The following is a 26,006-nucleotide window of genomic DNA, read 5'->3' as shown; positions in this document are numbered from 1 at the left end:
CCCAAGTAGCTAAGATTACAGGCATAAAACACCATGCTATGCAGGTTTTATTTAATTTTCAAGTGATGGATAGGTAAGAATTGAAAATATGTAAATATTTTTACATGTGCTAAGGAAATAAATTCATTGTCTTAACTAGATTTTCTCAGTGTAATTTTTGAGAGATTTTCTAGAAAATGAAATCTTATTTTAATATATTTCATCTTCTGTTTGTTTTTTAGATTATTCACCGAGATATAAAACCTGAGAATATTTTAGTATCACAGTCAGGAATTACTAAGCTCTGTGATTTTGGTTTTGCACGAACACTAGCAGCTCCTGGGGACATTTATACAGACTATGTGGCCACACGCTGGTATAGAGCTCCAGAACTAGTATTAAAAGATACTTCTTATGGAAAGTATGTATATTTTGGGAATCTGCCTGGCCTTTCCAAGGCATCTCTTTTTTGCCCCTAATACTGATATTCTCTGCCCTCTGGATCTAGATTGGGGCAAAGAAGAGGGACACTTCTAAAGGTAACAAAGATCCTATGAGCACCTGTACTGCTGGCAACTGCTGTTGTGCTTAACCTCTGGTCAAATAGCTACAGCACCAGGAGACAGAGGCAGACGTCTCAGGGTATATCCATGCTTGCTTTAAGCTGAGCCATACCTTTGGAGATATGCCCCCTCTGTTTATCTTTGGTCTGTACATTTTGCAAAGGTTTTAAATCATTTACCTCCCTCTGCCAGTGTTATAATAGGATCTGCCAAGTTTCCTGTTTCCTGGAAAAATGGCACCCTCTTTGCAAAGACTGGCAAATAGTAATTTTTAAATTGTACTGTTCTCAATGACTCAAAAAGGAGCATGGTCTCAGTCTAATGTAAAATAACTATCTAAAATACAAATAATCAGTCTTGAAGAACATAAAGGGGCAATGGTATACAATTTAATACTTTATTTAATAGAATTGCAGGGATAATTCTCATACACTTTTCCTGGAAACTATTATTCTGTTATGGTAATATCTAATATCGGCAGTGGAATGGAATCTAGGGCCCCACTCATGCTAGGCAAGTGCTCTACCACTGAGCTATAATCCCAGCCCTTTTTATTTTGAGTCAGAGTCTCTTAAATCACTCGGGCTGGCCTCAAATTTTCTTTCTTTTTTTTTTTTTTTTAAAGAGAGAGTGGGAGAGAGAGAGAGTGGGGGAGGGAGAAAGAGAGAGAGAGAGAGAGAATTTTTTTAATATTTATTTTTTAGTTCTCGGTGGACACAACATCTTTGTTTGTATGTGGTGCTGAGGCTTGAACCCGGGCCGAACACATGCCACGCGAGCATACTACCACTTGAGCCACATCCCCAGCCCTGGCCTCAAACTTTCAATCCTCTTGCCTCAGCCTCCAGAATAGTTGGAATTACAGATGTGTGCCACCACACCCAGCTGGTGCTTTGGATTGAACCCAGAGCCTTGCACATGTCAGGCAGTCACTCTACCACTGAACTACACCCCACCCCTTTTTTATTTTTTATTTTGAGACAGGGTCTCACTAAGTTGCTGAGGGCTTCACTAAATTGCTGCAGCTGGTCTTGAACTTGTGATCCTCCTGCCTCCTGAATCGATGGGATCACAGGTGTGCGGCACTACACCCAACCCATTCTCAGTTTAAATAAGAGCACACTGAGGCACAGAGGTAAAATAATTACCTGAAGTCACATAGCTGGTTAAGTCACCCAGATTCTAACCTAGGTGGTCTAGATTCACAATGCATGCCCCCCCAGTACTTTCTTCTTCTTTTTTTGGTACTGGTGTTTGAACCTAGGTGAACATTATCCCTGAGCTATATTCCCATTCCTTTTTAAAAATTTAAAAAAATTTTGAGACAGGGTTTTGCTAAATTGCTGAGGCTGGCCTCAAAGTTGGGATCCTCCTGTCTCAGCCTCCTGAGTCTCTGGGATTAGAGGGGTATCCAGGCCCAGAGTAAGTTTTCAATTGCACCTGTCAGGCCCTGCACAAAACCATCTCTATGCCTCATCTGTGAAGTGATAATAATAATAGGACCCTCTTCATAGGTTTGTTGTGAGAATTAAATGATTTTATATACTAAAAGGATTAAAATATAGAAAATGCTCAATAAATGTTAGCTAATCTTATACAGAATATTATGAACTTTTTCCCCCAATTCTTTTTGTCCCTAGGTATAATATAGCCTTTGTAAGATCTATATCTTTTTTTATATATATATACTAGGGATTGAACCCAGGGGCACTTAACCACTAAACCACATCCCCAACCAACTTCATTTTTTTATTTTGAGATAGGGTCTCACTAAGTTGCTTAGGGCTTCCATAAGTTGCTGAGGCTAGCTTTGAATTTGCCATCCTCCTGCCTCCCGAATTGCTGGGACTACAGGTGTGCACCACCAAGCTTTGTTTTTGTTTTCTTCTTAGTACTGTGGATTGAACACAAGGGCACTCTACCACTGAACTACATCCCAGCCAGATAGGGTTTCACTAAACTGCCCAAGCTGTCTACGAACGTGTCATCATTCTCCCTCAGTCTCCCAAGTATCTGGAATTGCAGGCATGTGCAATTATTGATCTTATAGAATGTGCAAGACAAGCCTGGCAAAACTCTTTTCTGATACATTCTCTAGCACTATCCCTTGCTCTTAAATTGTATCCTTTCCCTAAATCTTCTGTTTTATCTGCCAATGTTATGTCAGTTAACGTTAACATAGTTTCACTCTTTCTCTAGCCTTCTTTCACTCTCTTTCTTTTTTAACTTCTTTCTAAAAGATGTGTTCCTTGAGGACAGGCATAATCTGTTGTATTTTTCCATATTTTTTAATTGGTGCATTATAGTTGCACATAATGGTGGGATTTGTTATTACATATTTGTACATGCACACAATGTAACAATCATTTCACCAATATCATTCCCCAGTGTTTTCCCTTACTCTCCCTTTTTCCCTTTTCTGATCCCTTTCCTCTACTCTATTGATCACCCTTTGATTTTCATGAGGTTCCCCCACATACCTTTCTTTTCCTTTTTCCTTTCTAGCTTCCACATATGAGAGAAAATATATGCCCCTTCACTTTCTGAGTTTGGTTTATTTTGCTTAGCAGTGTTCTCAAGTTTCACTGTCCTACAAATGATATAATTTCATTCTTTATGGCTGAATAAAACCACATTGTGTACATACACTACATTTTCTCTATCCATTCATTCATTATGGACACCTAGGCTGGTTCCATATTTTGGCTATTGTGAATTATGCTGCTATAAACATGGGTGTGGATGTATTGCTATAGTATGCTGACTTTAATTCTTTAGGATAAATAATGAGGAGTGGTATACTTGGTTCCATGCCTAGTTTTTTGAGTATCTGTGGTATTCCACATAGCCAAACTTGGTGCTTTGCACAGGATAAGGTTGGATTCTATTTCACATTGTGTTTGAAACAAATTTGTCAGTGAGTCTTTTCTTTAAAAAGTTGTAATTGTAATAAACAAACAAAACCAGACAGAAAGCCTCATATAACAAATGTACAGTTGTACCATAAGATCAAAACTTGAATTTTGCTAGCTACCCCAAGAAACCCTTTGTAACCCATTCCTTCTCCCAAAACTAACCATAGTGTTGACTTTTATTGTAATCAATTCCTTGCATTTTCTAATAGTTTTATCATTCATGTGTACATTCATTTAGTTGAATGTAACCTTTTTAATGACAGCTTTTTAAAGATATGATTTGCATACCATATATTTCACTCATTTAAAGTGTTCGATTCAGTCATCTTTATTATATTCACAGAGTTGTGCAACCATAACCACAATAATTTTAGACCATATTTATCACACCCAAAAGAAATCCTGTATCTGTTTTTTATGTTGTTGTTGTTTGTTTGTTTTTTGTGGTACTGGGAATTATTGAACCCAGGGCCTTCAGTATGCTAGGCAAGTGCTCTATCACTGAGCTACATCCCCAGTCCTTAAGCTACATCCCCAGTCCTTATATTTATTAACAGTTGCTTTCCATTTCTCTCTAACCTCTCCAGGTCTAAGCAACTACTTATGTACTATTATTCTCTGTGGATTTGCCTATTCTGGATGTTTCATGTAAATGAAACTATACAATATATAGTCCTTTGAGACTGCCTTCTTTCATTTATACTTTTCAAGGTTCACCCATGTTGTACTCCATTTCTCTTTATAGCTGAATAATATTCCATTGTGTGGATATATCACATGTCATCTACCCATTCATCAATTAATGAACATTTGGCTTTGTTCTCCATTTTTTTGCTGTTAAAAATAATGCTGGGGCTGGGGTTGTGGCTCAGAGGTAGTGCACTTGCCTAGCATGCGTGAGGCCCTGGGTTTGATCCTCAGCACCATATTAAAAAAAAATAAATAAAGATATGTGTCCACCTATAAGTAAAAAATAAATATTAAAAAAGAATAATGCTGCTGTGAACATTTGTGTACATGTTTTTGTATAGATAAATGTTTTCATTTCTTTTGGGGTGTATACCTAGGAATTGGAACTGTGGGTCATATGGTAGCTCTGTTTAATCTTTTGAGGAACTGTCATACTGTTTTCCAAAGTGTTTCTATTATTTTCACATTCCTACAAGCTGAATATGAGGGTTACAATTTCTCTGTATCTTTGCTAACACTTATTATTGTTCTTTTTTTTTAAATATGGCCATCCTCACCTTTTTATTAAATCATCTTTTGGGAAAATTTTAGATTTATAGACAGTTTTCAAAGGATAGTACAGAGAGCTTCCATATATCCCTTACCCAGTTGCTTTTTATCCTAATGTTATGTTACCCATATGTGGTATGTTTGTGAAAATAATGCTTGCTTTTTGTATTTAAATAAGATTTGGTATGTTTTTAAAAATTCCTTTTAAGCTACAGAAATTTGGGGCTGGGGATGTAGCTCAGTGGCAGAATGAGTGCCTTGCATGCAGTAAGGCCTTGGGTTTGATCCCTAGCACTCACTGCAAAACAAATGATAAGAAACCAATAAACAAAAAACTACAGAAATTTCCTTTATCTCTTTCTTTTCCTTACAGCTTATCTGTTAAGGCCAGATCATTTGCTTTGTCAATTTCTCACGGTGCAAATTTTGCTTATTACATTCTTGCAGGGAAGTTCAATGTGCTTCCCTGACTTTATATTTTCTGGAAATTGGCAGCTAGATCCAGAGGCTGGATAGTCTGAAGTTCAGTGCCTTTGGCAAGAGAACAGCTTTATTTTCTTCTTTTATTAGGAGGCACATAATGTGATGCTAACAGCTTTTAATCCTTAATGGCTAGATTCAACAACTCTTAGGGGTTTGCAAAATGGTGATATTTTAACTGCATCATCCTTTTAAAATTTATTACTTAGAATACTTTTATGAAGGGACATTTCTCCTCATTTGATTACTCAGGGATAATAGTTCATATATAGAAAGCAGAATAAATGCTTGATTTATTAATGTTTAAGATGAATTGGCTCCAAAAAATAGACTTTGAAAGTCTACAATTAATTTTCTAAACTTATGACCAGGCCAGAGATGTAGTTCATTGGTACACTACTTGTTTAGCATGTGTGCAAAGTTCTGGGTTCCATACCCAGCATGGAACTCATGGACCTAAACTTATTTAATGGGTTTCTTTGCATTGCAGTTTTTGGGGCAAGAGAAAAAGGCCTTCTCCCACTCATCACAAGATCACAGGTCCCCCCCGCCCCCCGCCAAGCATACAGGTTTGAACCCAGGGGTACTCTACCACTGAGTTACATCCCCAGACCTTTTATTATTTATTTGAGATAGGGTCTCACTAAGTTGCTCAGGCTGGCCCTGAACTTGTGATCCTCCTGCCTCAGCCTCCTGAGTAGCTGAGATTACCCATGTGTACCACCTAGATTTACTTTTAAAAAATTATATGTGGCATAGAAGCCTTCAGAAATGAAGACCCAAGGAAAACTTTTGTGTTTTTATGCTAAGTATGATAAAAGATATGGGTAGTTGTGGAAAAACATGATTGTACTAAAAGAACATGATCTAATGGTAATAAACAGAGAGGGGAAACCCAGAAATGGCTGTTCATTCCAATTCTTCTTTCTTCTATGTATAGCATGCTCACTACCCTTACCTCCATAAGGGACAAGATCCCTCTGGCATGAGATAAAGTAGGAAGTCAGAGAATCAGGGAAAGTAAGTCAGAGAGTATCCTTTCTAGCTTTTATGACTTGTTTTGGGGGAGAGGAATTTTAGTTTCTATGACATACCTTGGGAAAGTGGGGAGAAAGGAGGGCAAGAGAATGTCAGAGAGATCTTGCTTCTGAGGTTCTTCTGGTCTCTTTCAGTTCAAAGTACTCAGCATGTCAAGGAACCATATTTTGGGATAACATATTTGAGCACCTACACAGTATTTTTATTATTGAAGTTCAAAATTTTTCATCTTTGGCCAATGGAAGCCTTTCAAGGTGGCTCCTATGTCCTTTTAACATGACCCAGTATACAGTCTTTGATAGCTTCTTTGTTACCTAGCTGACAAGATATTCTAGGCTTATTTTTACTTTTTTTTTTCTTTAGGGAGTCTGCCATATATAAATATCTTTTAAAAATCAGCTTTATAGTGATATAAATCACATACAATATAATTCAATCATTTAAAGTGTGAATTTCAGTAGTTTTTAGTATATTTACTGGTAAGTGCAGCCATCACACAGTCATTTTTAGAACATTTTTATTACCTCAAAAAAACCTCATTCTCTTTACACCCCTGTATCTTGGACTCCTTTTGCCCAACTCTTGGCAACCACTAGTCTACGCTCTATCTTTGCAGTTTCCCTATTCTGAACTTTCATTTGAATAGAATCATATAATATGTGGTCTTTTGTGACTGGCTTCTTTCACCTAGCATAATATTTTCAAGATTCATTCAAGTTGTAGCATATATTGATATTTCACTCATTTTTTTTCCTCCAGTGCTAGGGATTGAACCCAGAGCCTCATGCATGCCAGACAAGTGCTCTACCACTGAAACACCCCCCCCACCCCCAGCCAGTACTTCATTCCTTCTCATAGCTAATAATATTCTGTAGTTTGGATTTAACATATTTGGTTTATTCATCTGCCCATTGATGAACCTTTACTACTTTTGCCTATGAATAATGCTGCTATAGACATTTATACTCTAGTTTTTGTGTGGACATATGTTTTCATTTCTCTTAGGTATACACCTAGGAATGAAACGATTGGATCATGTGATAACTACGTTTAATTGTTTGAACTGCCAGATTGTTTTCCAAAGTCTTCATTATTTTATATCATTGTCAATAGAGTATGAGGGCTATAATTTCCCCACATCCTTTCCAACACTTGTTATTATATGATTTTTTTTATTCTAGCCATCCTAATGGGTATGAAGTGATATTTTACTGTATATTTGATTTACATTTCCCTATTGACTAAGGATACTGATCATTTTTTTTTTCTGGGCTTATGGACTCTTTGCTATCAGAGAAATTTCTGTTCAGAATCTTTTGAGTATATTGGGTTGTCTTTTTTATTATTGAGTTATAAGAATTCTTTATATATTCTGTTCTGTATGCAATTCTTTATCAGACATGACTTGCAAATATTTTTGTGAATTAAACGTAGTTGTCACATGATCCAATCATTTCATTCCTTCATTTGTGAATTTTCAACACTTTCTTCTTGATGATATAATTTTCCCCTCAGTATTTGGGATTGAATCCAGGGGCACTCTACCACTGAGGTAATATCCAGCCCTTCTTATATTTTATTTGCAATAGGGTCTCATTAAGTTGCTCAGGCTGGCCTTGAACTTGCCTTCCTCCTGCCTTGGCCTCCCAAGTAGCTGGGATTACAGGCGAGTGCTCCTGTACCTGTCTTATAATTTTAGCTCTTGTATTGAGGTCTTTTATTCATCTTGAGTGAACTTTTGTACATGATATAAGGCAAGGGTCCGACTTCATTCTTTTGCATGTGGCTATTCATTTGGCCCAATACGATTTGTTGAGGAGACTTTCTTTTCTCTTGAATGGTTTTGGCACCCTTGTTGAAAATCAATTGACTGTGGATATAAGGGTTTATTTCTGAACTGTGGGTTCTATTCCCTTGATCTATATGTCTATACCATGTTGTCTTAATTATTGTTGCTTTATAGTAAGTTTGAAATCATAAAGTGTGAATATTTCTACTTTGTTCCCTCTTTTAAAATGAGTTTGTTTTTGCTATTCTGATTTCCTGGCAAATCCATATGAATTTTGGGATCAACTTCAGTTTTTGCATAAGAGGCCACTGGGACTCTGATAGGGATTGAATTACATCTGTGGATCAATTTAGAGATTATTGCTATTTTAACAATATTGTAAGTCTATGAACAGAGGATTTTTTTCCCACTTATTTAGATCTTCCTTAATTTCTTTCAACATTTTGTACTTTTTACAGAATACATTTTGTACTTCTTCTGTTAAATTCATTTCTAAATATCTAAATATTTCATTCTGTTTGCTGCTATTGGAATGGAGTTGATATCTTCATTTGCAGATTTTTTGATTATAAATATGTAAAATTACAACTGATTTTTGTATATTGATCTTATCTCCTGCAACCTGGATAGATTTGTTTATTAGTTCTCATAGCTATTTAGTGAATTTCCTAGGGTTTTCTATGCAGAAGATCATGTCATCTATGAACAGAAACAGTTTCACTTCTTTCCTGGTTGGGTCACTGCTTATTTATTCATTTATTTTCTAATTACCCTGACCAGAATCTCTAGCACAATGTTGGAGAGAAGCTGGGTACAATGGTAAGGGCCTGTAATTCCAGTGTCAGTAGGTTGAGGCAGGAGGATCACAAGTTTGAAGCCAACCTCAGCAACTTAGTGAGACCTTGTCTCAAAATAATAAAAAAGGCTTAGGATATAGCTCAGTGGTAGAGCACCCCAGGGTTCAGTCCTGTACCAAGTAGTTGGGATTACAGGCGAGTGCTCCTGTACCTGTCTTATAATTTTATATGTCACACACACACACACACACACACACACATACACACACTAAAACAAGGAATCAACAATGTTGAATAGAAGTGGCAGGAGCAAACATCCTGGTCTTATTCACAATGTTAGAGGGAAAGATTCCAGTCTTCAATAATTAATTATGATATTAGATGTAGATTGTCATAGATGCCCTTTATCAAATTGAGATAATTTTCTTTTATTCTTAGTTTGTTGAGTGCTTTTATCATTAAAAGGTATTATATTTTATCAAATTTTTTTTGTCTATTGAGATCATCAAAATATGAATGTTATTTTTATTCTATTGATGTATTGATGTATTGCATTTGTTGATTTTTGGATATTAAACCAACCTCATGTTCCTGTAATACATGCCAATTGGTCATATGTAATTCTTCTTAGGTGTTATTGGATTTTATTGAGAATTTTGTGTCCTTATTCATGAGGGATATTTGTAGTTTTCTTTTCTAGTGATACCTTTGTCTGGTTTAAGTATCAAAGTAATTCTGTTCTTTAAAAATGAATTGGAAAATATTCCCTCTCTCTTCTTTCTCATTTCTTCTCTTCTTTCCTTCCCTCATTCTCTTCCTCCTTTCTTTTTTGTGGTACTGGGGATTGAATCCAGGGTCTCATACATGTTAGACAAATATTCTGCCACTAAGCTACATTCTTACCCTTTTTTATTTTTTATTTTGAGAAAGGGTCTTGTTGTGTGGCTGAGGCTGGCCTCTAACTTGCAATCCTCTTGCCTCAGCCTCCTGAATAGATGGGATTACAAATGTGTGCTACCATGCCTGCTCTTGAAAGGTTGTTTGATAGTTCTTAAAGAGTTCTTTAACTATTTGGTAGAATTACACAGTGAAACCATCTGGGCCTAGATTTTTGTTTGTGGATAGTTTTTGATTACTTACTCAATATTTTTGTTTGTTTTAGATTTATTAAAATTGTCTGTTTTTTCTTAAGCCAGTTTCAGTAGTTTGTGTTTTCCTAGGAAACAATCTGTTTAATCAAAGTTATTTAATTTACTCATTGTTTGGTAGGTTGGCTAGCAACATGTTCTCCAACTTTTTGTTTATCTTGGAAAAAAATCTTAATTTTACTTCATTTTCAAAAAATAGGTTTCCTCAATATGGGATTTTGGGTTGACAGGGTTTTTTTCGGAGCACTCTGAATTATGTCATTGCTTCTGGGCCTCCATTGTTTGTATTGAGAAGTCTCCTTTTAGTCTGATTGAGGATCTCCTTGTAAGTGATGATTCATTTTCTCTTGCTTTTCTTCTTGTTTTTGACTTTTGGCATTTTTACTATGGTATATTCCTTTGTGGTAGATCTCTTTGTATTTATCCTAGTTGGAGTTTGTTTGGCTTTCTGGATTTGTTGATTATTATTTTGCAATAAATTTGGGAATTGTCATCCATTATTTCATTAAATATTTTTCTTCTTTTTCTTTCTCTTTTCATTTTGGTATTCCCAGATACATATGTATGTGTGTTTAGTAGTGTTGCACATTTGAGTCTCTTCTCCCCATTCTCATTTTTTTTATTCTCTATTCTTCAGCTTGCAAAATCTCCATTGATCTGTCTTTAAGTCCATGAATTCTTTCTTCTGCCTGTTCAAGCCTACTGTTGAGCCCCTCCAGTGAACTTTTAATTTCAGTTATTGTACTTTTCAATTCCAAGATTTCTCCCTGCTTCTCCTCCTGCCTCTTTCTCCATATATAATTTGTTTCTTGATTAATATTCTCTATTTGATATGAGGTTGTCATTGTATCTTCCCATTCTTCTTTAATCCTGCTTTCCCTTAGTTGTGTGAACACACTTTTAATATTTATTTTGAAATCTTTTTATGTTCAATCCAACATATGTTTACTCTTACAGTCAGTTTGGACAGCCTGCTTTTTTTCTTGCATATGAATAATTTCTCATAGATTTCTTGCATGCCTTGTATTTTTTTGCTGGAACCTCAGTATTTTAGATAACATATTCTAAAAACTCTGGGTATAGGACTTTCCACTCTGGGTCTTGCTATTGTTATTTTTTGTGTGTTATAGTGACTAGCTGAATTTTAGTGAAATCTGTTTCCTCCCACAAAAGTATTAAATCTGTATAGTTGCTCCTCAGGGAGTCACAGCTTTGGATAGGTCATAGTCACTCTGGGATGGCAATGGAATTAGTAATGTTATCTTTCTGTCTTCCCCTTACTGTTCCTAGCCATTGAACTCCACGAGATAAGCTGATTGCTCTATTGCTTTCAGAATTGGCATGGGGCTTAAATTGCACAATGAACTATTCCAATCACACTGTGGCTCCTTTGAAGGAATAATTTCTGTGATGGTCAATATTTAGTGTTTGTTCTGATTTTGAGAAGGCTTCTCTCAACTGGCTCATTTGATGGCTCTTTCCCACAAACTAGCTGAGATATAGTCTAGATTGAATTGTCATTTAATGCAGGAATCTCTACTCAGTTGCCTTTCACTGCATCCTCCACTGTTCTAGAGAGCACCTTTAGGCCTGAACTTTTCTACACTCAGTTGCAAATAAAGTCAACTCCTTTGGAAGAGATCAGAAGCCTTTGATTTTATGGCCCTCTTCTTTTCCCAGGCAAAATCTCTGAAGTGTAAGGTTCTGGAGCTATTTTGGATTAAAGCAAATTTTATCTCTAAGCTATACTCTTTCCTCTAGGAGCTGAGTGCTCAGTGACTGGGAGGAGCAGCAGCCTGAGGTCCCCTTAGGTTGCTTCTCCCAACATGAAATCACTACCCCACCAGCCAGGTTGAGTGGCCCTAGTATTCTTGGTGTACTACACCCAATGTACAGCCATTGTTCCATGAGTTGGGGCTTGGTGGGAGATGTAACCTTCTTTTTTTTTTTTTTTTGTATCTTTATTTTATTTATTTATTTTTATGTGTTGCTGAGAATCAAACCCAATGCCTCACACATACTAGGTGAGTGCTCTACTACTGAACTACAATCCCAGCCCTTGACCCTCATCTCGCAACCTTATTCACCCAGGACTTAGCCTCAGCAACAGATAGCTGGGCAAAGTATGAGCAATTCTGAAATTCTGTTTCTCCAGGGAAGAAGGAACTTCAAATGGGAGCTAGTGAAGAGGTAGCCAGCCAGCTCTAGACTCAGAGCTGAGATTGGGGAAGGAGGGAATACACTTACTTCCTTACTGAATTTTCATAGTTTTTTGTTTGTTTTGTTGTTTTTGTTTTTGCATGCTGAGGATTGAGCCTAGGACCACAATGAACTACATTCCCAGCCCTAGTTGTACTTTTAGAAAGATAATTTTTACTGGTTTCAATGAGGAGTAACCCAGCTGACCTGTTCATTATATCATGCTAGAAGTCCATCCCCAGTTGTTATTGTTGTTGTTCTTCTTTCTCTCCTCTTCCTTCCTTTCTTCCTCCTCCTTCTTCTTTGATTAAACCCAGGAGTACTTTACCACTAAGTTATATTCCCAGCCCTTTTTATTTTTAAAATTTGAGACAAGGTCTCACTTAGTTGCTGAGGGTCTCACTAAATTTCTGAATCTGGCTTTGAACTTTCAGTCCTCTTGTCTCAGTCTTTCATGTTGGAATTACAAGCAGTGCCACTGTGCCTGGCTTTAGTTCTTTTAATCCCCGCTTACCCCTGCATGTTAGACCAAAACTTGGTTGGATCAGCTTTTCTTGACCAAGCTTGTCTGTCTGTCTATCTGTCTCTCTTTTTAAAAACAAGCTCTAGAAAATTTTATTAAAGAAAAATTTTGTATAATTTACTTTTCACCAGTCTATTTCAGCATGTTTCCATGATATCAAAATCACCTGCATGCAGATTATGCTAAATGAAGCTAGTCAATCCCTAAAAAACAAATGCCAAATGTCTTCTTTGATATAATGAGAGCAACCAAGAACAGAGCAGGGAGGAAGAGCAGGAGGAAAAGATTAACATTAAGCAGAGTCATGAAGTGGGAGGGAAAGGGAGAGAAAAGGGAAATTGCATGGAAATGGAAGGAGACCCTCATTGTTATACAAAATTACATATAAGAGGTTGTGAGGGGAATGGGAAAAAAATAAGGAGAGAAATGAATTACAGTAGATTGGGTAGAGAGAGAAGATGGGAGGGGAGGGGAGGGGGGATAGTAGAGGATAGGAAAAGTAGCAGAATACGACAGTTACTATTATGGTATTATGTAAAAATGTGGATGTGTAACCGATGTGATTCTGCAATCTTTGTAATGTTTTGAATAACCAATAAAAAATAAAAAAATAAAAAAAAATCACCTGCATGAATTTCAGCCAGTGTGCATACTCAATAGTATTTTCTTCAGCTTGTGTCAAATTTAATATTATCGCCATCATAGCGATGGATCCTAGTTTGGCCAATGTGATGTAGTACTGTTTTGGATATATTCAAAGCTGGGAAGTTGTTGGTAAGAATGACTATTATAGTTTAGCTTTGAAACATCCCCCAAAATCTGAAGTGTTAATGTCTAAGTGTTAATTGCCCATCTGTATCACTATTTGGAGGTCATGGAAATTTCAGGAGGTAAAGGAAGTTACATTATTAGGGGTGTGCCATTGAAGGGGATATGGGAACCCTTGTCCTCCTCCTCTCTCTTTGCTTCCCGACCACTATGAGGTGAGCAGATCTCCTACACCCATGTTCCATCCCCATGATATGCTGCACTACCACAGATCCAAAGCAACTGACTGAAACCTCTGAAACCATGAGCCCAGATTAATCTTTAGCCTCTTTTAGAGTTGTTTATCTCAGATATTTTGTCACAGCAACAGAAAACTGACAAACACAATGACCAATTTTGCTTTGCCTTGTCTGATAATCTTCAGAGTCTGTTTGTACCCTAGCATATACCTTCCACTTCTCATGATGAGTTGGAGCCTATAAATGATCAGTTCCAGTTTCTACAAAACAAACATTTATAATGGACCTTAAACCTTGTATATAACAACCTCAAAACTGGATCTAGCTTTCTGGAGCTGAACCCCATAATAAAATTCCTAAACTAGAGGGCCCCATGTCCTCTCAGGTTCCCTTTGGGACCCTTCAGATGCCAGTGGGCATGCTGTCTTCCCAGTGTTGCGTGTGTCTTATTAAAATTAATTAGAGCAGTTTTAGGTTTGTAGAAAAGTTGAACAGAAAGTGCAGAGGTATCATATACCCCCTCCACCTCATACCTCACTACTACAACATTTCCTTTTTCTCTTTCTCCTCCTCATCAATATTATTATTATTATTATTATTATCATCATCATCATCACCATTAACATCATCATCATTATTTTCTTTTGGTACTAGGGATTGAACCCAGAGGGCTTTTATCATTGAAGTACACTCCCAACCCTATATATATATATATATATATATATATATATATATATTTTTTTTTTTTTTTTTTTTTTTTAATTTTGAGATAGGATCTCTCTAAGTTGCTGAGGCTATCCTTGAACTTGTGATGTTCTGGCCTCAGCTTTCAAAGTTGCAGAGATTGTAGGTGTGCTCCACTACACCTGGTTACATTTCCATGTTATTAACATCTTGTATTATATGGTATATTTGTTACAATTAATGGGCCAATACTGATACATTATTCTCAACTAAATCCCATAGTTTACATTAGGATTTAACTTTCTGTGTTGAACTTTCTGGGTTTTGATAAATATATAATATCATGTCCATAACTTCAGTATCATAGAGAATAGTTTTATTTTACCTTTTTTTTTTTTTTTTTCCTTTTCTTATTGGTACTGGGACTGAATTCACAGGCACTTTACCAATGAACTGTACCCACAGCCCTTTATATTATGTTTTCTTTTTCTTTCTTTCTTTTTTTTTTTTTTTTTTGAATTAGGGACTGAACTCAGGGGTATTTAACTACTGAGCCATATCCCCAGCCCTTTTTATTATTTGTATATTTTAAGTCAGGGTCTTGCTAAGTTGTCTAGGTCCTTGCTAAGTTGCTGAGACTGGCTTGAACTTGTGATCCTAATGCCTCAGCCTTCTTCTGAGTCTCTGGGATCACAGACTTGGACCACCACACCTAGCTTTTATTATGTTTTTTATTTTGAGATAGAATTTTACTATCCTAAATCCCATAGTTTACATTAGGATTTAAACGGGGTGCCAGGGTACCTGCCTGTAATCTCAACAAATTGGAAGCCTGAGGCAGAAGAATTTCTGAGGCTTCCAAATTGTTGGGATTACAAGCAGGCACCCTGGCACCCCGTTTGTACCTCTACCTTTTTATTATTTTCTCCTTCTCCTTTAACTAGCAACCACTGGTCTTTTTATCATCATTTTACTTTAGCTTTTTCCAGAATGCCATATAGTTGGAATTATACAGGATGTAGAGTTTTTAGACAAGCTTCATTGACTTGGCAACATGTATAATGTTCTATGATTTTTTTTTTTTTTTTGGTGGCTTGATAGCTCATTTCTCTCTCTCTCTCTCTCTCTCTCTCTCTCTCTCTCTCTCTCTCTCTCTCTTTTTTTTTTTTGCTGCTAAATAATATTCATTGCATACATGTACCACAATTTATCCATTAACTTATTGAAGGACACTTCAATTCCTATCAAGTCTGTGCAATTATGAAGCAAGTTGCTATAAATATCCACGTCCAGGTTGTTATGTAAATCTAAACTTTTTACTTGCTGGTTAACTACCAAGGAGTACAATTGCTAGATTGTGTGCTAAGACTATATTTAGCTTTGTAAGAAGTTGCCAAACTGTCCTTCAAAGAGGCTGTATAATTTTGCATTCCTGCCAACAATGAATGAGAATTTGTTGGTCCACATCCTCATCAGCAGTTGGAGGTGTCAGTAGTTTAGATTTTAGCCATTCTAATAGGTATATAGTGATATCGCATTGTTTTATTTATTTATTTAGCTACTGGGGATTGAAACCAGAGGTGTTTTACACCACATCTTTAATCGTTTTCACTTTTTGAGACAGAATCTCACTAAATTGTCCAGATTGGCCTTAAACTTGGCGATCCCCTTACCTTAGCCTCTTGCATCACTAGGATTACGGGTAGATACTACTGTGTCCAGCTGTTTTCTTAATTTTTGGTTTTTAATTGTAGAAGGACACAATACCTTTATTTTATTTTTTTATTAATTTTTAAAAAAATATTTATTTTTTAGTTGGACACGATATCTTTATTTATTTATTTTTATGTGGTGCTGAGGATCAAACCCAGGGCCTTGCATGTGCTAGGCAAGCGCTCTACCACTAAGCCACAACCCCAGCCCCTTATTTTTTATTTTTATATAATGCTGAGGATTGAACCCAGTGCCTCACACATGCTAGGCAAGAGCTCAACCACTAAGCTATAACCCCAGCCCCTGTTGTTTTAATTTTTAATTTCTTGATGGTATATACTGTTGAGCAACTTTTAATATGCTCATTTGCCATCTGTGTGTCTTCTTTGGTGAGGTATGTGTTTATATCTTTTGCCAATTGTAAAATTGGTTTATTATTGTTGAGTTTTAAGAGTTTTGTTGGTATATTTTGTATACAAATCCTTAATCAGATAGAAATTTTGTGAATATTTTATCCCAACCTAATGGCTTGTCTTTTCATTATCTTAACAGTATCTTTCACAGAATAGAAGTTTTAATTTTAATGAAGTCCATTTATCAGTGGTTTTACTGTGTGAACTATGCTTTATATCTAAAAACTTATCACCAAATCCAGGGTCGCCAAGATTTTTTCCCTATGTGTTTGTCTAGAGGTTTTATAGTTTTGCCTTTTACATTATGTGTATCATCCATTTTGATTAATTTTGGGGAAAATTTCAAGATCTTAGTCAAAATTGTTTTCTTCTTTTCATATGGATGTCTTGCACTACTTGTTCAAAAGACTATCCTTTATTCAACTGCCTTTACTCTTTTGTCAAAGACTAGTTGAGGGGCTGGGAGTGTAGTTTAGCACATGTAAGGCCCTGGGTTTGATCTCCAGCAACTCAAAAAACAAACAAAAAACTCAACCAAATAAAACCAAAACCAGTTGACTATATTTCTGTGCGAGTTCTATATCTGGGCTCTGTATTCTGTTACCTTGGTCTTTTTTTTTTTTTAACCAATACCACAAACTGGTATGTTTTACCAGTATGATAGCCTTACAGTATATGATGGCCTTACAGTATATCTTAAAGTCCAGCAGAGTTGATGCTCTGACTTTATTCTTTTCTCTCAACATTGTATTAAAATGTTCTGGTGGGTCTATTTCCTTTCCATACAAACTTTACAATTAATTTGTTAAAATCTACAGATTATTTTTTAAATTGATAGATTAAATTATATGTATTTATTATGGACAATAACATGATGTTTCCAAGTACATATACATTGTGGAACAACTAAATTTAGCTAATTAACATATGTATCACCTCACATAATTATCTTTTTATTGACTTTTTTTTTTTTAGTTATTGATGAAACTTTATTTTATTTATTTACATGCAGTGCTGAGAATTGAACCCATTGCCTCACATGTGCCCGGCAAACGCTCAGTTGTACCACTGAGCTACAACCCTGGCCCCACATAATTATCTTTTTATATTGGTGTGTGAAACTGGGAATTGATCCAGGAGTGCTCTACCAGGGAGCTATACCCCTGGCTGTTTTTATTTTTTATTTTGAGACAGGGTCTCACTAATTTCCTGAGGGTCTCACTAAATTGCTGAGGCTGGCCTTGAACTTACAATTCTCCTGCCTTAGCCTCTGGAGTAGCCGGGATTACAGGTGTGTACCATAATACTGGTTTAATTATTTAATTTGCTAGATTTTTATTCAGGTTGCATTGAATATTTATATAAAGTTTGGAATAAATAACATGTTGGTAAGATTGTCTGCCCATCCATGAACCTGGAATATATCTTCATTTATTTGATCTTCTTTGATTTCTTTCATGAATTTTGCTTTTTTTGTTCCTCAGTTTAATTTGGAGATAATTCCATTTTGGCAAGTATGGATAGACCTACTTCATCATTTTAAAGAGAGGAATATTATTTCATTTTGTGGTTTTGCAAAAATTTACTTAGTCATTCCCTTATTGATGAATATTTAGGCTGCTTCCAATCTTTTTTCTACTACAAAAAATTCTGCAGTGAAATTTTCATGTAATTTACCCTGATGAACATATCTTAGAATAAATGTCTCAAAATAAAGTCATGTAATCAAAAGTATATACAATTTAAAATTTGTTATCTTTTGTTAATTTCCTTCCAAAGAAGTTGTATAAGTTTTCTCTCCTGAACTAATACAAGGAAATATTCATTTCCCATAGCTTCACAAATATAAAACATATCAGTTATTATAATCCTTGTCATTTGGATCAATGAAAAATAGATCTCATAGTGTTTATTTATATTTCTTCTAAATGTGAGATTGAGTATCTTTTATTTATTTACAAGTCCTATGAATAAGAACAATCTTTTTAAAAGCATCATGTGGAAAAAAATTTGGATTATGGCTGACTCACAATGGCCTAAGATAAATAAAATAATAAGGGTAAAATATTTGAGACTTTTAATTTTTACTTTTAAAACATGAGACTTTAGTATTCAAATCTAATTCATAAACTGCTTATGATAATATGCTTATATAAGTATATGAAAAATTTTAGAATTAGTTACTTTTTATCTGGATTGCTTCAGGGCTTCTTGTGCAACTTAAATACAAGTTATTTAATGTTATTAATAAAATTCGATAATATTTAATGTTTAAACTGAAGTTAGCATATGATGCTACAGTGAAAATTTTAATGATACCACTTAACATTCTTGTTTCTTTGGCCTTGATCTTATTTTAAAAGTATTTTTAAAATAGATAATCTTGATGAAAAAGTAATTTACTTGGGTTTGTTTCAGGCCAGTGGATATCTGGGCTTTGGGCTGTATGATCATTGAGATGGCCACTGGAAATCCCTATCTTCCTAGCAGTTCTGACTTAGATTTACTTCATAAAATTGTTTTAAAAGTAGGTAGGTATTAATGAAATATTCTATTACATGCCTAAATAAATATTACCAGATAAATTCTGTTTGATTTTCAAAGTTAGTTTTTCTGCCTAAAAACAGGGAAGCATATTGTTTGGATAAATGATGGCAGATGGATGCCTGGGGCTGATAGAGAAGGTAGAAAATTTTCTGTTTTTACAAATAATATTTTCTTTTCCAGGATGCAGATAGCTAAGCCATATGTTGATGGTTGGTGCTAAGAAAAACAGTACAAAAGGAATGTATTTCAGACTGTCTAAAAGTTGTTGTTAATTTTTGCCTTCTACAAATATTTGTACTTTCAAAATAAGATCTTTTGAACAATAGAATTGAGTCAAATTTTTTTTAAAGCATTTGGAAATAGAAACACCAGTTATTTATTTAGAAACCATTCTCTTCAACCAAACCAAACTAAAACAAAAGAAAAAAACCTCAGGGTAGTTAAAATGACTTATTCAAGAATATATTTGAGAGAAGGGGTGGTGGCTTAGTGGTAGAGCACTTGCCTGGCATGTGTGAGGCACTGGGTTTGATCCTTAGCACCACATAAAAATAAATAAAAATAAAGATATAAAAAGAATATATTTGATGAGGGCTGGGGGCATAGCTCAGTGTTAGAACACTTGTCTATCATACATGAGGCCCTGGATTCCATCCCTAATACAACACTCAGAAAAAAGAATATATTTGATGACAAACAAAAATTAAAGAAATATATTTGATGAGAGTTTTAACTATTTGATAATCTGCTTTAACTACTCAAATATTTTGGTGGTTAGCCTTGCACAGGGTATTTCAACAATTTGTTTTTAATATTTCTGAATGAAGAGCTCAAGGAGCGCTTTGTGTGGTAGGAAAAATATACATAAACATAATTACAGGATTATGAGGAAGGAACTAGGAACAATTATGAAAACAATGAAGTCTAGATAAATATTGACTTAAGATACTGTTCAGAGCCTTAAAACATCAACTTCTTTTGTGTCTTCTTTAAAGTTCTGGTTAGGAGATTAATGTTGGAAGGAATCTTAGAGAAAATTAGATTAATCCCGTAATTTTACAGATAAATTCAGCCATAAAAAACAAAGAGATTTGCTCAGTCACAGAACTAGTTATAGCAAAACTGATGCTAGACTTAGTTCTCTCCACTCTTATTTATAGTTCTTTCCACTCTACTACTAATCTGTAGTCTTGTTTCATCTTATGTAATATTTTGATTTTAAAATAATTTTAATGTTTTAGCTGTTTTGAGTAAGGCTGTAATCTGTTTTGCTGATGAACTTGTAGTTCAACTATTTAGATACCAATAAGGAAATATGTAAAAGTTTAAAAATGCTTTTTGGGGTAATAGTACATGTCTTATAGTTTGGGAAAAGAAAACAAACCTGATGTTCCATATTATGCTACCTGTGTGTTATTAACAGTTTACTAGCAAAACCTCAATTTTTTTTTATGACATTCAGATAGTTTCTTGTTCAACTTTGAAAAATTTAAAAAACTGTTACTCTTCCTTGTCTGGGTTTTTAGTAATTTAGTGGAGATCATATGGCAATTTGATTATTTTGATTGTAGATAATTTCTATGTTTTCTTATAAGTATGTATTTCTCTTTTCAGGCAGTTTGACACCTCACTTGCAGAATATCTTTACTAGAAGTCCTATTTTTGCTGGGGTAGTCCTTCCTCAAGTTCAACACCCCCAAAACGCAAGGAAAAAATATCCAAAGCTTAATGGATTGCTGGCAGATATAGTTCATGTATGTTAAGATTAATAATGTATATCTGAGAAATTTGCATAAATTATAATACTATTTTAAAATATTACTTTAGGGCTGGAGATATAGCTTAGTGGTAGAGCACTTGCCTAGCACATGTGAGTCTCTAGATTTGATCCCCTGTATCAAATATACAGAAAAAATTATCCAGTTTAGCAGATCTGTCAAATGCAAATGATTACCATGAACTTTCTACCACACAGGGCTGATAAGAAGACCAAAATGAACTAAATAATTTCTGTTCATCACAGAAACACACTGAGCTTTGCTTTGGCTAGAATCATTGAATATTTAACCTGTAATAATGCTTTGCAAGTAAAAATTTCTTAGGGAAATAAATGATCAGAACATACCGTCAGAAATTCCTGAGCTTTACTTTCATCTTTTCTCTCTCATATCTGGGTTATTGACTATTTCTAAGAATCATTTGTCAAATAAATTTAATTTTTGCCCTGTTAGAACTCACTGATTATCAAAATATTTTTTATTTTCTAGGCTTGTTTACAAATTGATCCTGCTGCGAGGATATCCTCTACTGATCTTTTGCATCATGAGTATTTTACTAGAGATGGATTTATTGAAAAGTAAGCATTTGAGTGAATGTGGTCTTTTAAGTATTTTTTAAGTTTTTTTAAAATTTATATATGACAGCGGAATGCATTACAATTCTTATTACACTATAGAGCACAATTTTTCATATCTCTGGTTGTATACACAGTATATTCACACCAATTCATGACTTCATACCTGTACTTTGGATAATAATGTTTTGGATACTTTAGGAAATTTTACTAGCAGGAGAATTGCTGGATAGGTTAATGTTATGAAATAACTTAACAAAAGCGTAATGAGTTATTGTGGCAGGTACAAACTATATAATAGACTTACAGGTATCATGGATGAAAATTTAAATAAAATTAATGAAAGCTGACATCATAACACATTTACAATATTCTAGGCAGTGTGATATGTTTTCCATTCTACAATTTCAGAGTCATCAGAGAGCAGAAATAACATTAAATAGACAATCAATACCTTTTAGCTCCCATTTGGGCCTCTCACTCATAAAATAATTGGTTATTCCTCTTTTGATAGCATCTTTGATCTTTATACTATAATTAGCACTTCCCAAATTATTTTTTTATTTCATTATTCTCTGCTGTGAGGCTTGCTTTCTGATCCTAACCACTAAATTTGAAGTTCCCTGAAGATAGGAGCCATAATTCTTTAGACCTTCTGTGTCTCACATGGACAATTCATTCTTCAGCCTTATTTCTAAAAATCATTATTTTGTATTTGGGTTTTGAAAGAAACAAGAAAGGTTTCTTATTAATTGCAGAATCACTCAGTTTGCCTGTGGACATGAATTCAGAAATGTGGACAACAATTTAAATGTGATGGAGTTAAGGTAAAGTCTGAGAACTGCCACTAAACAGAAAAAAGGCAAAGAAAAGAGAATCCTTGAGAGTAACTAGAACTTCAAACATTTCAAGAATTTTACTCTAAAACAAAAAATAAGAAGATTTATTAATGAACATGCCATTGGTAAAAAGTACCAATCATTTCATAAGAAAGTTGCTTCATATAAATTCCATATAGATTAAGTGTTTAGCTATTAGGATTTTACTATTAGAGGGTGAAAGCAACTTGAGTTCAAATTTATGGAACTCTCAGAAAATGTTTGGGTAAGACTTTTTCCTTTGATATGATGCCTCTTTCCTTTGTGGACCTTCTTCAGTGCAAGGGAGGTTTTATTGCTTTGTTTTTTAAGTACCAGAGATTGAACCCCCAGGGGTGCTTAACTACTAAGCACATCCCTAACCCTTTTTAATATTTGATTTAGAGACAGGGTCTCACTGAGTTGCTTAGGGTCTCATTAAGTTGCTGAGGCTGGCTTTGAACTGGTGATACTCTTGCCTCAGCCTCCCAAGCCACTGGGCTTACAGGCATGCGCCACTGCGCCCATCTGCGCAAGGAATTTTAACAGAAGTGTGACATTTTCTAATTTAGTCAAACTAATCACACTGGAGATTTTTTTCTTTCTTTTCCTTTTTGGTACTGGGGATTGAACTGCACCTGGCACACACTGGAGATATGCACATACAGGAGGTATATATATATATATTTAGTTTTAGGTAGACATAATATTTTTATTTTTACATTTATGTGGTGCTGAGGATCAAACCCAGTGCCTCATGCATGCAAGGCGAGCACTCTACCACTGAGCCACAACCCCAGCCCCAATAGGAGATTTTTTACATCTCCTCACACTGCCTGTTATTAGACATGTGCAACGCCCAGCTGACAAGAGTGGACTGGACTAGGGAACAATTCATTATGGAGTAGTATTTCAAAACTTTCCAAAACCAATGGCAGTAGTGGCTTTTGGAATATCGATTTTGGAATTTTGAACCATAGAAATAAATTTTCCATTAAAAAATAAATAGCTTCTCAAAAGAAAGAAAGTCAAACTAAAACCAAAACAATCATCCTTAATTTTTCATGTATTATGTAACACTTTGTACTGAAAATATTTCTCCAGAGTAATATTTCAGAAACTAGGTAGTTCATCTTTTAAGTCCTGTTACTTTAAGGAACCACAAAAACCACAAAGTGGCCTGAATTGACCTTGAAAAGAATAGATATTTATCAAAACTTTACTTTTGATAAATGAAAAATTAATTTTAAAATTTTATGAATAAAATTTAATTTATTGAATAGAGTTTATATTACAAAAGGAATCTAAATCGCCTGTTTGGTAAAAACTTTACATAGTAGATTCCAATAGCAAAGAAATTATATGTGTGTGTGTGTGTGTGTGTATATATATATATATATATATATATATATACACACATATGTATATATATTTAGTGCTGGGGATTGAACCCAGGGGCACTCTTTCACTGAGTTATATTCCCAGTCATTTTTGTTTTTTTGAGACAGGGTCTCACTATGTTACCCAGGCTGGCGTTGAATTTGTGATTTTCCTGTCTCAGCCTCTGGAGTAGCTGGGATTATAGGCATGTGTCACAATGCCTGGCTAGCAAAGTTTTAAATTTTTACTTTTTGTGTTGGCTCGAGATTGAACCTAGGGCCTCACACATGCTAAGTAAGTGTCCTACCACTGAGCCACATCCCCATCCCCCAGGGAGCAGATTTCAGAGGTGAATATTGAGCCATCTCTTTGAGTGCTTTTTTTTTTTTGGTACCAGGGATTGAACCCAGGGGTGCTCAATCACTGAGTCACATCCCAAGCCCTTTATTTATTTATTTATTTATTTTTCAGTTATAGATAGACACAATACCTTTATTTATTTATTTTTATGTGGTGCTAAGAATCGAACCCAGTGCCTCGCAAACTGCTAGGCAAATACTCTACCACTGAGCTACAGCCCTAGTCCCCTGCCCTTTTTAAATAAAATATTTTATTTAGAGACAAGGTCTCGTTAAGTTGATTAGGGCCTTGTTAAGTTGCTGAGGCTGGCTTTAAACTCATGATCCTCCTGCGTTAGCCTCCCAAAGCAGTTCTTAGCATCCATTTTAGTCATGTAGCGTTGTTTATGCTATACTTGAAATGTGAAATAATTGTCTAAATGATTATTGAAAGATAAAATATCAACATAAACTTTAAAATGATTATTGTTGATATTGCTTGTTTTATCAGATTCTTGCCAGAACTGAGAGCTAAATTATTACAAGAAGCAAAAGTCAATTCATTCATAAAACCAAAAGAGCATTCTAAAGAAAATGAACTTGTGAAAGATGAAAGAAAGGCAATTTATGGCAATACGTTCCTAAGTACTTCAGTTTTGGGAAAGGTAAGAACTTTGCTTTTCATTTCAGCCAACATAATTGATTTATAGTTATCCCTCTAATGGAAAAAAATATTCTCATGACTCAGATTTTGGATGTGTCTATTTCAGGAAGTAGAAAAAGAGAAAAAGCCCAAGGAGATCAAGGTCAGAGTTATTAAAGTTAAAGGAGGAAAAGGAGATATTGCAGAACTGAAAAAGATGGAGTATGAAGGTGGACATGGTCAACAGGAAGCAAGTGAAAATGCTCACACTGTGTGTCAAGAATCAAAACCTATAATCAATGAGCCATCAAACCCCGTCAATCCCAGCATTAACTCCAGTGGTATGAAAGAAGATCCACATGCTGGAGGGTGTATGATAATGCCACCCATCAATCTAACTAGCACTAATTTGATGGCATCAAGTCTCAATTCAAATATCTCCCACCCCAAGCCAAGGTGAGCTGTAATAGAGAAGAGACCTAAGTAATACAATGTTATTGTATAATGGTATTTCAAAGGATCATTTTTTTTAGTTTCTATATGTAAACTACTTGAAAAATATTTATTGAAATTATAATTGTATAATGGATCATTTGCTGAGTAATTCTAAAGAATGCTATAGAATAAATTAATTTTTCTTGACTATATAGATGTTTATTTTTTTCACTAATATCTTTTGGGAAAAACATTTTTAAAAAAGAACCTTAGAAAAAGGTTAGAACCTTAGAACTCTAAGGTTCTTTTTTGTAAGAGGAAAAAAGGTGATATGACTGAACTTCTGTTATAAATGTACCTTGGTGTCTTAGTCCATCTTCTTTTGCTATGACAAAATACCCAAGGCTGGGTACTTAATTAAGAAAAGAGATTTATTTGGCTCCATATTCTCATGGTGAGAGGATCCAGGCAAGGGCCCCCTGGCTGCATCATAACATGGCAAAGAAGTGGAGAGGGAATGGGCAATATATGGAAGGAGCATGTATACAAGCAAGGAAGCAATAGGGATTCAGGGGAAGTTCCTGGCTCCCTTGTAACAACCCTCTTTTGTGGAAGGTTAAAAAGAGTAAAACACGCCCCCAAGAGAAAAGCATTGATCCTTCTTAAAGATCTAATCATCTTCCACTAGGCCTCACCTCTTTTTTTTTCATTTAATGATATATTTAATCCAACATATTCAAAATATTTTTTTTGCATCTAAAACTTGTTTAATCTTGTTAATAATCAAATAATTATGAATTAAGCCCAAATCATATTGTTTTTTGGTCAAGTATAAGAAAAAAGGTCTTTTATATATTAATGAATTGTGTTGTACTATTTTATAAAGGAAATTTTAGCTTGTTCGAACAAGTTCACCAAATGCAGTGTGATAAATGAAAAATAAAAATATAATCAAAATAATTAAAC

At 34.9% G+C, this 26,006-nt stretch overlaps 1 protein-coding gene across 2 annotated transcripts in view; it reads left to right on the top strand.

The window, feature by feature from the left end:
* Cdkl3 (cyclin dependent kinase like 3) overlaps window positions 1–26,006 on the top strand; it is a 50,230-nt gene that overhangs the window by 9,717 nt on the left and 14,507 nt on the right. For both annotated transcript variants that reach the window (XM_076855784.2, XM_076855785.2), the window contains exons 3-8: window positions 222–400; window positions 18,906–19,018; window positions 20,649–20,788; window positions 21,302–21,390; window positions 24,474–24,627; window positions 24,733–25,061. In XM_076855784.2, coding sequence (XP_076711899.2) covers window positions 222–400; window positions 18,906–19,018; window positions 20,649–20,788; window positions 21,302–21,390; window positions 24,474–24,627; window positions 24,733–25,061 — 1,004 coding nt within the window. The remainder of the gene's footprint in view (window positions 1–221; window positions 401–18,905; window positions 19,019–20,648; window positions 20,789–21,301; window positions 21,391–24,473; window positions 24,628–24,732; window positions 25,062–26,006) is intronic.

This window comes from Callospermophilus lateralis, chromosome 5 (genome assembly GCF_048772815.1).
Source record: "Callospermophilus lateralis isolate mCalLat2 chromosome 5, mCalLat2.hap1, whole genome shotgun sequence".
NCBI lineage: Eukaryota > Metazoa > Chordata > Mammalia > Rodentia > Sciuridae > Callospermophilus > Callospermophilus lateralis.
Note: the sequence above shows the minus strand (reverse complement) of the source record. Positions and strands in the feature narration are given on the sequence as shown.